General features: G+C 42.9%; 1 protein-coding gene across 1 annotated transcript in view; it reads right to left on the reverse strand.

The window, feature by feature from the left end:
• Positions 1 to 9,256, reverse strand: part of ISY1 (ISY1 splicing factor homolog) — a 32,318-nt gene extending 23,062 nt beyond the window's left edge. Inside the window, exons 1-5 of the mRNA XM_012435005.2 lie at positions 9,103 to 9,256; positions 7,423 to 7,445; positions 6,469 to 6,520; positions 5,126 to 5,191; positions 4,906 to 4,948 (exon numbers count right to left, since the gene is read on the reverse strand). Coding sequence (XP_012290428.1) covers positions 4,906 to 4,948; positions 5,126 to 5,191; positions 6,469 to 6,520; positions 7,423 to 7,445; positions 9,103 to 9,105 — 187 coding nt within the window. The 5' untranslated portion in view covers positions 9,106 to 9,256. The remainder of the gene's footprint in view (positions 1 to 4,905; positions 4,949 to 5,125; positions 5,192 to 6,468; positions 6,521 to 7,422; positions 7,446 to 9,102) is intronic.
• Between the last annotated feature and the right edge of the window lie 4,176 nt (positions 9,257 to 13,432).

A 13,432-nucleotide genomic window follows, 5' to 3' on the forward strand; every position in this document is an offset into this window, starting at 1 on the left:
AAATCAGGTGACATGAATGCTCCAATTTTGTTCCTTTTCAAAATTGTTTTGGCTATTGTAGTTCCTTTGCCTTTCCAATTAAATTTTAGACACAGCATGTTAACACAAACAAGAAATCTTGTTAGAAATCTGATTGTGATGTATTTGAAGAGAGAAAGAATTGAACTCTTTACTGTGTTAAGTCTTCCCATACAAGAGCACAGTATATCTCTCCATTCATTTGGGTCCTCTTTGGTTTCTTTCATTATTGCATCCTAGTTTTCAGCATACAGATCCTGACTGTATTTTGTTAGATTTATACCTAAGTATTTCTTGTGTTTTGGTGCTTTTGCAAATAGCACTTTTAAAAAATGTTGTATTTCCGGGCCGGGCGCGGTGGCTCACGCCTGTAATCCCAGCACTTTGGGAAGCCGAGGCGGGTGGATCACGAGGTCAAGAGATCGAGACCATCCTGGTCAACATGGTGAAACCCCATCTCTACTAAAAATACAAAAAATTAGCTGGGCATGGTGGCGCGTGCCTGTAATTCCAGCTACTCAGGAGGCTGAGGCAGGAGAATTGCCTGAACCCAGGAGGCGGAGGTTGCGGTGAGCCAAGATCATGCCATTGCACTTCAGCCTGGGTAACAAGAGCAAACTCCGTCTCCAAAAAAAAAAAAAAAAAAGTTGTATTTCCAGTTGTTCAATGTTAGTATATAAAAATATAATTTTGAGGCCGAGTGTGGTGGCTCACACTTATAATCCCAGTACTCTCGGAGGCTGAAGCAGGCAGATCACTTGAGCCCAGAAGTTCAAGACCAGCCTGGCCAACATGATGAAACCCCGTCTCTACTGAAAATACAAAAATTAGCCAGGTGTGGAGGCGAATGCCTGTAGTCCCAGCTACTTGGGAGGCTGAGGCAGGAGAATAGCTTGAACCTGGGAGGAGGCAGAGGTTGCAGTGAGCCAAGGTTGAGCCACTGCACTCCAGCCTGGGCAAGAGAGCAAGACTCTGTCTCAAAAAAAAAAAAAAAAAAAAAAATATATATATATATATATATATATATTTACATATATATAAAATTTTGTATATTGAACTTTTTTTCTGTGACCTTGATAAACTCACTTATCCATTTTAGAAGTCTTTCTGTAGGTTCCTTGTGATTTTCAACATACAAAATTATGTAGGATTTTCAGCCAGGCACAGTGGTTCACGCCTGTAATCCCAGTACTTTGGGAGGCAGAGGCAGGAGTATCACTTGAGGTTGGGAGTTCGAAACCAGCCTGGCCAACATGGCAAAACTCCGTCTCTACTAGAAATACAAAAATTAGCCAGGCATGCTAGCGCATGCCTGTGGCCCCAGCTACTCGGAAGGCTGAGGCAAGAGAATCACTAGAACCCAGGGGGCGAAGGTTACAGTGAGCCGAGATCGTGGCACTGCACTCAAGCCTGGGTGACAGAGCGAGACTTCATCTCAAAAAAAAAAAAAAATTATGAGGGATTTTCCACATTACAATAAAGAGAGAGTTTTATTTGTTACTTTCTTATCTGTATGCCTTTTATTTCCTTACTTTACTGCACTGGCTAGGATTTCTAGCATCATGCTGAATATGAGTGGTAAGAATTGGTGTCTTTGCCTTGTTCCAGATCTTAGGAGGAAAGCATTCAATCCTTCACCATTAAATAGTTTATTGGCTGTGGGTTTCTTGTTAGAAGTGCTTTATCAGGGCTGGGTATGGTGGCTCACGCCTGTAATCCCAGCACTGTGGGAGGCCACGGCAGGTGGATCATCTGAGGTTGGGAGTTTGAGACCAGTCTGACCAACATGGTGAAAACTGTCTCTACTGAAAATACAAAACTTAGCAAGCTGTGGTGGTTGGCACTTGTAATCCCAGGTACTCAGGAGGCTGAGGCAGGAAAGTCGCTTGAATCAGGGAGGCAGAGGTTGCACTGAGCCAAGATCACATGGGCAACAAGAGCAAAACTCCATCTCAATAAAAAAATAAAAAATAAAAAAAAGTCGCCAGGCGCAGTGGCTCACGCCTGTAATCCCAGCACTTTGGGAGGCCAAGGCGGGCAGATCACGAGATCAAGAGATTGAGACCATGGTGAAACCCCATCTCTATAAAAAATAAATAAATAAATAAAAAAGAGTGCTTTATCAGGGTAAAAAGTTCCCTTTTATTCTGTTTACTGAATTCTTCTTTTTTAGAGATGGGGTTTCACTATGTTGGTCAGGCTGGTCTCGAACTCCTGACCTCAGGTGATCCGCCCACCTCAGCCAGCCTCCCAAAGTGCTGGGATTACAGGTGTGAGCCACCAGGCCTGGCTTGCTGAATTGTTATCATGAGTAAGCATCAAATTTTGTCAAATGCTTTTTGATGTAGATCATACAGTTTTCTTTGGAATGACATAATGAATTAACTTATATTTGAATGTTAATCACCTACGGTTTAGAAATCCTACTTAGTTGTGACGTATTATCCTTTTTACATATTGCTAGGTTTGATTTGCTAATATTTTATTAAAGATTTCTGTCTATATTCATAGGAAATATTGGTCTGTAGTTATTTCTTATAATATCTTTTTCTGATTTTAGCATCAGGGTAATGCTGATACTAAAATTCATAAAATCAGTTAAAAAGTGTTCCCTCTTCTTCCATTTTCTTGAGAAAACTAAGCAGAGTTGGTATTATTTCTTCCTTAAATATTTAGCAGAATTGACCAGTGAAGCCACCTGGGCCTGGAATTTTCTTTGTAGGAAGGTTTTTAGAAGTGAATTCAATTTCTTTCTTTTTTTTTTTTTTTTAAGTTGAGATGGAGTCTCGCTCTATCTCCCAGGCTGGAGTGCAGTGGCCCAATCTCGGCTCACTGCAACCTCTGTCTTCTGGGTTAATGTGATTCTCTTGCCTCAGTCTCCCAAGTAGCTGGGATTACAGGTGTGTGTCACTATACCTGGCTAATTTCTGTATTTTTAGTAGAGACAGGGTTTCACCATGTTGGCCAGGCTGGTCTTGAACTCCTTACCTCAAGTGATCCACCCACCCCAGCCTCCCAAAGGGCTGGGATTACAGGCATGAGCCATGGTGCTCAGCCTCAATTTCTTTAACAGAAACAGGACTACTCAGGTTTACCATTTCTTCTTGAACTTTGTCCCTAAGCAGTAGAATTACTGACACTGTGGTTTATTCAGGATAATTATTTGTAGGATGCTTAGCACATCCCTGGCCTCTACCCAGCATATGCCAGTAGCACCCCTCCAGTTGTGACAATCAAAAATTTCTTCAGACACTGCTAAATGTCATGAGGAGGGTGGCAGAGGGAAGGCCCCTGGTTAACCTGGTTAAGAACCACTTCTCAGCCAAGCACAGTGGCTCATACCTGTAATCCCAGCATTTTGGGAGGCTGAGGTGGGTGGATCATCTGAGGTCAGGAGTTTAAGACCAGCCTGTCCAACATGGTAAAACCCCATCTCTACTAAAAAAAAATACAAAAATTAGCCAGGCATGATGGAAGGTGCCTGTAATCCCAGCTAGTCTGGAGTCTGAGGCAGGAGAATTGCTTGAACCAGGGAGGTAGAGGTTGCAGTGAGCCAAGATCGTGCCACTGCACTCCAGTATGGGTGACAGATCGAGGCTCTGTTTCAAAAAAAAAAAAAAGAACCATTTCTCTTAAGTGAGCTTCGGTTGGCGGTTTGTGTCTTATAAGGAATTGACCTATTTCAACTAAGTTGCCAAATTTATGGGCATAAAATTGTCTGCAATATTTCCTTATCATCCTTTTAATGTCTGTAGAGTCTGCAGTAATATTCCCCATTTAGTTCCTAAAATTCTTAATTTGTGTACATTTTTTCTTGGTCAGTATCACTAGAAGTTTATCAATTTTCTTGATCTTTTCAAAGAACCAGCTGTTGGTTTATTTTCTCTATTTATCTTGTTTTCAATGTTTTTGATTTCTTACTTTTACTATTTCCTTCCTTCTGCTTGCTTTGGGTTTAATTTACTCTTCTTTTCTAATTTCACAGGGTAGAAGTTTGGATCACCAATTTGAAACTTTCTTAATTTTCTATTATTTCAGTGCTATACATTTTTTTCTTTCTTTTCTTTTTTTTTTTTTTGTGACAGAGTCTCACTCTGTTGCCAGGCTGGAGCGCGGTGGTGTGATCTCGGCTCACTGCAACCTCTGCCTCCTGGGTTTAAGCGATTCTCGTGCCTCAGTCTCCCAGTTAGCTGGGATTACAGGCACACGCCACCACACCCAGTTCATTTTTATATTTTCAGTAGAGATAGGGTTTCACCATGTTGGCCAGGATGGTCTCTATCTCTTGACCTCACGATCTACCTGCCTCTAGCACTGGCCTCCCAAAGTGCTAGATTTATAGGCATGAGCCACCATGCCCGGCCAGTGCTATACATTTTTATCTAAGGGCTATATCCCATAAATATTTTCATTCCCTAAATTTTGACATTACATTTTCACTGTAATTAAATTCAAAATATCTTCTAATTTCCTTGTTGTTTCCTCTTAGACACATGAGTTATTTACAAGTGTGTTGTTTAATTTCCAAATATTTAGGGATTTTTCAGATATGAATCTGTTGTTAGAGAAAATACTTCATATAATTTCAAATATTTTAAATTTGCTAACATTTGTTCTGCAGCCCAGAATATGTTTTATTTTGGTGAGTGTTCCATGTGCTCTTAAAAAAAACCATGTATTCTTTTTTGTTAGGTAGAGTGTTGTGAGGTAGAGTAGTCTATAACTTTCAACTAGATCAAATTGACTGATCATATTGATCAGCTCTTCTATGTCCTTACTGATTTACTGTCTACTTGTTCTATTGATTATTGTGAGAGGAGTGTTGAATTCTTCAAGTCTAATTGTGGATTTGAGAAACAACCACTTTAAAGGAACAAGTTTGCTTACCATTCTGAATCTGAGCCACCTTTTTAGAGATCTCTCCAATGATCTATTTTAAAAAAAGTAATACATTTTAATGATTTTTGAATATGTTAGGAAGCACAGAAAACTATAATTCAAAATTAGTATTTAAAAATACTTAGACTTTTGGTTTAACAGTCATTTAGACAGTAAGAAGCAATGAGACTTGTTACTTCTACTGAAAACAGATTTACCCACAACATACCTGTCGTCTCCATTTCTCAGCTTTGGGCAGCTCAGTACATTCTGAGGCCAGAAAGGGTCTTCGTTCCTAAGGAGAAAAAAAATAACACATTGCCATTAGACTACTTACAAGTTTCATCGTAACATTCACAACTGATTCAGGCCTTAAGCCTAAATCATCTAATGGCCTAAATACAGTTGAAGTTTTCGTTCCAGATGATCCTCATCAAGCCTTAAACCTCATTCTACAATCTCTCCTTAAGAAAAACATTCATTGCATTTTATTTAGTACTGGAAACAACTTAATTGTCCTGCAATAGAGAGACAGCTAAACTAGGTTCTATCTATTTCATGGCATATTTATACTACCTTAAGAAACAATGTCTATCAGTGTTTAAAATAAACATACATAAATATGAGTGTATACATATACATGTGTATATAAACTTTTTAAAAAACAAAAAAAATTTCAAAGAATGGTATACATTATCTCTAATCTGGCTGTCTCTAAGAGATGAAATCATTTACTGGTTTCAGCTTACAGCTGTTCTCCACATCATAGTCCACTCCCTATTATTCAGTATTACAGCTGGAGTAATAAAGGACCCAGCCACTGTAATACAGAAGAAACTGAAAAACAAGCAGCCAGATCCATCATCCTGCCTCAGCTATAGGGAGGGACTGGAATTCAAGTGTACAGACTCTCAAGAGTGTCAGCAAGTACAGACAAGAAACAGGAAAATTTGCAGTTTGAAGTCTGTCCAGCTGGAGTGCAGTGGCGTGATCTCGGCTCACTACATCCTCAGTCTCCAGGGCTCCAGTGATTCTTCTGCCTTAGCCTACTGAGTAGCTAGGATTACAGGTGCCCACTACCATGCCCAGCTAATTTTTGAATTTTTAGTAGAGACGGTGTTTCATCATGTTGGCCAGGATGGTCTCAAACTCCTGACCTCAAGTGATCCACTCCCCTCAGCCTCCCAAATGTTGGGATTACAGGCATGAGCCACTGCACTCAGCTTTTTTTTTTGGAGACAGGTTCGCACTCTGTCACCCAGGCTGGAGTACAGTGGCATAATCATGGCTCACTGTAACGTAAGACTCCTGCATTCAAGCAATCCTCCTGCCTCAGCCTCCCCAGTAGCTGGGGCTACAGGTGGGTACCACCATGACTGGCTAGGCTAATCTTTGTATTTTTTTGTAAAGAAGGGGTTTTGCCATGTTACCCAGACTGGTCTCAAACTCCTACACTCAAGTGATCCACCCACCTCAGCCTCCCAAAGTACCGGGATTACAGGCATGAGTCACTGTACCCACTCTGCATTTATTCTCGATACTTGACAATTCATGAGGAAGATTTACACCAACCTTCACTTTTCCTTCTTCCAGCTGAGCCTGGCGAAATCTTGCTAAGGCCGTCCTACCAGAGATATAAGAGACTTCATCAGATCCTGCTCACACAGACTTCTAATTACCCATGTTCCTGGATGGGGTAGATCTGCTTATGACCATATTTAATGTCATTCATATATATATACACATATATATATAGCAATTAAGAAACCACAGTGTAGTTAGGGATTCCATGTTCTCAGGAGTACGGTTTATTTTATTTTTTATTTTTATTTTTTTTAGACGGAGTGTCGCTCTTGTTACCCAGGCTGGAGTGCAATGGCGCGATCTTGGCTCACCGCAACCTCCGCCTCCTGGGTTTGGGCAATTCTCCTGCCTCAGCCTCTTGAGTAGCTGGGATTACAGGCACGCGCCACCGTGCCCAGCTAATTTTTGTATTTTTTTTAGTAGAGACGGGGTTTCACCATGTTGACCAGGATGGTCACGATCTCTTGACCTCGTGATCCACCCGCCTCGGCCTCCCAAAGTGCTGGGATTACAGGCTTGAGCCACCGCGCCCGGCCGGAAGTACGGTTTATGATGCAATTTGTATTCCTGAACACCCAAGTATCTATTTTACTTACACTACACATAAGGATTGTGGCAAACTCTACTTATTAGACCACTGTGATGAGCAATACATCCAGGTGTTAAAAGACTAACATCATGGTGTTGTCTAGCTGTCACTCTCACAACCCCTGCACCAACCAGAGGTGAACAAATGCTCATCCTGTGTAAGTTCTGGAAACTGTGAGAAAACACAAAAGGAGAAAACAAATGGACAAATATGGGAATGCTATTTTTAACATATGTAGGGAAAGAAACAGCTTCTCAAAAGGCTCAGATAACAAAAAGAGGAAATACAAAAAGAATTACATGGTGGTTATTCAGTTACAAAAAATGTACAGCCAAAAACAAGTTGATACTTACATGGCCTTTTCTGCATTTCGGGCCTGGAAGGAGAGAAAAGGGAAGAAAAATGCCCATGTTTAAAATATATCTTTTTCTTTCCATTTACTTTTCAGTGAAAAGTTTTACAAGGATATAGTCACAAGCAAATCACCTGAACAACAGTAAAGGTGATTTTATTGTATGAACAACAATAAACAACAAAAATCAAAAGACATCCCAATCCTGTGACCTGCTGCTCTTCCCTCAACTTAAAATCTTTACTCCTCCACTGACCCTAACACCTTGTATCTGGCTAACTTCCATTATTCTTCCTTCAAATTCTACTTGTGTTAGGACCACCCAGAACATTATTCTGTGACCCCTCCTTCCCAGTTAGGCTGGTGTCCTCTATCAGGGATAATACTTACTATGGCACTTAACACCCAGCATCACAATTTTCTGTTCCCTGCCAGTGGTATTTGGGGAAAATAAGTCTGAAGACTGCCTTTTGTAAAGTGAGTTTTATGTAAGTGCTGTCACACTAAATGTTAACTCAATTATCCCTGAAACACAGTGTCTGGCAGAGAACGAGTTTTCTGGGTTGCAGTTTAGGTAGAAAGAGTCCTGGCTCCGTCAGGGACTTACATTCCCAGTTCTTCCACTTACCATCTCTGAAAAGTAGTCTCTCTATACCGCAGTTTCCCCATCTTTAAAACAGAGATCACACCTCATCTCAGAGGTGTCAGGACAACTTCATAAGATAAAAACACCAGGCATGCAGTTTACAGACACTCAGCAAAAGTGAGTTCAATTTAAGTCTCCTTTGAGACTCTCCCCTTGAACTGACACATGAACAAACTTGGCAAATGCTTGGTAGATAGGCAAACATGGTAGTAATTTGGGACATATCTTCTCACAAAAAGGGCTACTTCTACTTTACTGGTTTCTCTTTTTCTTGGGAGCGTGTCCTCATCAATCTACAATGGCTTCCAATATATCTCCTATAACCTAACCATGACGTCCCGTGTTTCTTATAGGGGCTTCACTTAATGAAAATAATACAGTAGCCAATATTACAGTAACCAATCATCATATTTGTACCGGCACTGGGTGTATTCTCACATTTACACGTCGTAAATGCTTCTTGAAGTGAAGAAACCAACAAATGACGCCAGACCACAGAGATCACACCCTCAGAGAACATTTCTTGTCTATGTCATTCATTTATTCAATAGTTACTGAACATCTAGAACGACTCTGTGTTAGACATTAAGGAAGCAATAATGAAAAGACCCTACCCTCGAGATGTTTGTATATTATGGAGCGACTGAGAACGGACATAAATGAAATAATCCCGGAAACATATGGTCACAACTGCTCTTAATCTTCTCTGTGGTATTTAGGACAAACAGCCGACCACACACTATATGCACCGTAACTCGGAGCGGGCTCTAGCGCCTCTCTGTGTCTCAATTTCCCTCTCGATAACGTAAAGAGCTTCATCGGGATTAAGACACTGTCCAGGTCGGTAACGCGGCTCCCGGGGTTCCATCTGACAGCTGAGCGAGGCAGGAAGAGAATCCCCTCGTTACACCAAGTAACCTGAAGCCCTCCGCATTGCAAGCCTGAGCCCCTAGGCCATGAGCGACCCAGGCGGCTGGATGCCCCCTTGGCCTGCCCATCTATCCACTCGCTCCCTCACCCGCCCACCCCACTCACCATGTTGTCACTAAGGGCGCTGTCCTGGAGCCCCGCGACCCCTGTCTGAGAAACTCCACAGGCCCAGACGAAGCTGACGCTCAAATGAACTGAAGATTCTAACTACCCACAGAGACCGATGTTTTTGTAAAAGAAAGGGACCGGAAGTGAAAGGGGGGACCGGAAGTGAAAGGGAGATCCGGCTAAAGGTTAGGAGAGACATTGGCAGCGCACTCTGACAGGCAGTCTTCCGGTAGCGACAGCACGCGGCACCATCACCGGCGTACGTGAGTGGGCGGGGCAAAGTTGCGCTTGCGCAGTGGGACTATTTTCGGACTTCTTTTTTTTTTTTTTTTTTTTCCCGGGCGGTGGGTCTTGCTCTTGAAACGAGCGGTACAAAATGTTTTGCGTTCAGTATCAGCACTGCGGGGGCAGGCGGCGCTGGGCGCGGTTGTGTGGAAGGCTGAGTTATTGCTGCTACTCTAATTCCACAGGCTTCCTTCTTGATTCTTCTGTGAGAGCAAATATTCCCTTTTGGAAATTACTCGACCTCACCTCTGACTGCGACGAGGGATCTTCGACCCCAACAGCTCCGGTGGTGGGAGCTGGAGTGTGCGTCCTGCAGGAGTTAAAGCTGGCTGGGCTTCGTAAACTCCTTCACGTTTCCCTGTTACTTCTTAGGGCCTTGTGTACTTTTTCTCAGCTCGTCTGCTGTAATCGCTGGGCCTTTCAGAGCTAGACAGTGCTTGAGGTCGTCCCCTTTTAAAATAAAAATTTAAGTTTCAGGCAAAAAGTACCACTTACTTAGCGGAGGAGGGTGGTTGAGAAGTGCGGTCACTGTGTCCTGGGCACATTGCTGGGACCCGAAGATCCTTAGATAAGGACCAGGAAGACAAGAGAGGTCCCCGGTAGGAAAGGTTCTGATGGTTACTACCGCATGGTGTCAGCAATGAGAGCTGTGGTGTGGAATTCAGTTGAGGACCCGCAGCTAATTCAGTTACAGCCGCTTTCCCTTTCAAACATGGTGCCTCAGCTGCAGGTACTCCCTCCACCACGGGACCTAACTAGTGATGGGCACCCTAGCAGCAGCCAGAGAGAGAAGCAGCTGACATGTGTAGTTCAGGGTCAGAAAAAACAGGAAAAGTACTTACAATAGTCACCAGAATCTCATGTCTGAAATGTGACAAGTTTTAAGTGGGCGTATGACCACCCCACTACAGACCCCATCTTCCCACCTGTCTGGTTTATGATTTATAAATAATGGCTAATGAGAATCGAGTCAAAGAGCTGTGTGTCACTTAGACGAAGTCATGACAAAAATATACATCCCTTGCCCTTTCCCTTCTCTGCTGACTGAGAAGTGTCCATGGATCAGCCAACCTGAGTTCAGAAATGAAAGTATTGTGAAGATACTAGTCCCCCCTCCCAGATCTGGAACACTGAGCTCTGTTAAACGAGAAAAATAAAAACATGCCTTGTTAAGGCCTCTGCATTTGGGGGGTCTTTTGTTCAAGAAGCTTAACTTTTTTTTTTTTTTTAGACGGAGTCTCGCTTTGTTGCCCAGGCTAGAGTGCAGTGGAGTGATCTGGCTCACCACAGCCTCAACTTCCCGGGTTCAAGCGATTCTCCTGCCTCAGCCTCCCTAGTAGCTGGGACTACAGGCACGTGCCACCATGCCCAGCTAGTTTTTGTATTTTTAGTAGTGGTGGGTTTTCACTATGTTGGTCAGGCTGGTCTTGAACTCCTGACCTCGTGATCTGTCCGCCTCAGCCTCCCAAAGTGCTGAGATTACAGGTGTGAGTCACTGTGCCTGGCCTCAAGCAGCTTAACTTTTACCTTAAATATCTGATCTCAAACAAGCAGGGTCATTCCTCACTCAAATGAGGCCTTCTCAACATGTCCATACAACCTTTATCCATTAAATCTCCGACTCTAGGATGCAGAGATCACATACTAACGGGATTCAAGAGGCGTTACCTATGTTGTCCTAGCATTTGCTCCCCCTACCCACTTATCTCAGTTCCATTTGGGGAGCCCTCTGGTTGTAGGGAAGGGAACTGCATCCCCAGCTTTAAGTGTGGATCAAGCGCTAAAGCTAACCCATCCATCCCATCTCCCTAGGCATGGTGACTGGTGGGGCTTAAGACCCAAGCTGACCTAGTCAGAATGAGTCTTGAGATCTGCTTGCAATGCTGGAGAAAATACATCCTGCGGGATGTCAGACAAAAGGTAATACCAACTGTCAGCCACTTCAGAGCTCAGGAGACAAGATTTAGTGTTTAGTAACATCATTGTGTAGATGAGAATAAGGCTGTGCCTCCAGCCCACTATTAAATCTTCAGTTATGTGAAGATTTACGTAAAATTCTTTAGGGTTGCAACCAACAAAAGTCAGACCTATCTCGCCAGTCTGGTAAATGGCCTTCCTTTCTCTGCTCACACTGATTCTGCCTTTGTTCATGCTGCGCCTTTTGCCTGCAGTACCCCTGGCTTTGTGCCCTTGCCACTTGACTAATCTGACTGGTTGATGCCTGCTTCCCATTTGAGACAGTTTAGACATCCAGGATTCATAACCTGGTTTCACCACTTATTAGCTCTGTGGCCTTAGATGACTTACTCAACCAGTATAGTTTTTCTTCTGCCATGAAACTGGCATGATAGTGCTTACCTTTCTGTTCTCATTTTTCCTCTTGCATGATATGTAGACAGAGCTGTTGTTTTAAAGGAGACACTGTGCTCAGATCTATGTAAAGTTCACAATAATTAGTTCAAAAACAGCCGGGCATAGTGGCTCATGCCTATAATCCCAGCACTTTGGGAGGCCAAGGTGGGCAGATCACATAAGCTCAGGAGTTTGAGATGAGACAAGCCTGGGCAACATGGTAAAACTCCATCTCTACCAAAAAAAATATTAGCTGGCCATGGTGGCACACACCTGTGGTCCCAGCTAATCAGGAGGCTGAGGTGGGAGGATCAACTGAGTGCAGAAGGTCAAGGCTGCAGTGAGCCATGATCACCCCACTGCCACTGCACTCCAGAGCCTAGGTGACAAAGTGAGATCCTGTCAAAAAAACAAACAAACAAAAAAAACCTGCAGATTTATTAATGAGGCCCTACCAATCATCTATGTGTAGTCAGCTGAGCCAGGCTCAGGTCCTTGCAGGACTTTGGAAAAACTCTTAGCCTTTAAATCACCAAACTTCAGATTTACAGGCCTTTCTCTACTTGAATCCTATCTTGTATTTTTACTCTTTACCTCCAACTCCACCCCTGGCACAGGTCTGGCATATAAGATTTGACGGCTGCCGGTCGAGGTGGCTCACGTCTATAATCCCAGCACTTTGGGAGGCCGAGGCGGGTGGATCACAAGGTCAAGAGATTGAGACCATCCTGGTCAACATGGTGAAACCCCGTCTCTACTAAAAATACAAAAATTAGCTGGGCATGGTGGCGCACGCCTGTAGTCCCAGCTACTCAGGAGACTGAGGTTGTGGTGAGCCAAGATCGTGCCATTGCACCACAGCCTGGGTAACAAGAGCGAAACTCCGTCTCAAAAAAACAAACAAACAAAAGATTTGAGGGCTAAAATAGTAAAGGAGTAATAGTCCCAATTTATATTGTTTCCTAGTCACCCTGTAAGTATGAGCAACATTTTTGTAGTATAAGGACTCTGTACTCATTATCAAAATGTTTCTATGTATTTTTATTTATCTATAGTTGTCCCTCAATATCTTCAGGGAACTGGTTCCAGGATTCCCCATACACACACACCAAAATCTGCAGATGCTAAAATCCCTTATGTAAAATGGCATGCTATTTGCATATAACCTATGCATATCCTCCCATATACTTAGGTACTTGAGGTCAGTAGTTCAAGACCAGCTTGGGCAACATGGTGAAACCTCGTCTCCACTAAAAATGCAAAAATAAGCTGGACACAGCAGTGCATGCCTGTAATCCCAGCTACTCGGGAGGCTGAGGCAAGAGAATCGCTTGAACCCAGGAGGTGGAGATGACAGTGAGCTGAGATTGTGCCATCGCACTCCAGTCTGGGCGACAGAGCAAGACTCCGTCTCAAAAAAAAAAAAAAAAAAAAATTCCTGCTGGTGAGGGCTCAGAAGGAAGTAAGGAGCATGCTACTGGAAACAGTAAAGGGGGTCCTCAAATAAAGGGAGAAACTTAGCTGAATTGTATCTACAGTTATGAGGAAAGCAGAACTTGTAAACAATGAACTTGGATATTTAGCTGAAGAAGTTTTCTGGTTTCTTCCTGCTGCTTATGGTAAAATGCAAAAGAAAAGAGAGAAATTGAGGGAAGAACTATTAAGCCAAAAGGAATCAGTAATTAATTTG

This window comes from Aotus nancymaae, unplaced genomic scaffold (assembly GCF_030222135.1).
Source record: "Aotus nancymaae isolate 86718 unplaced genomic scaffold, 86718_ANA_hifiasm-v0.15.2.pri h1tg000046l, whole genome shotgun sequence".
NCBI lineage: Eukaryota > Metazoa > Chordata > Mammalia > Primates > Aotidae > Aotus > Aotus nancymaae.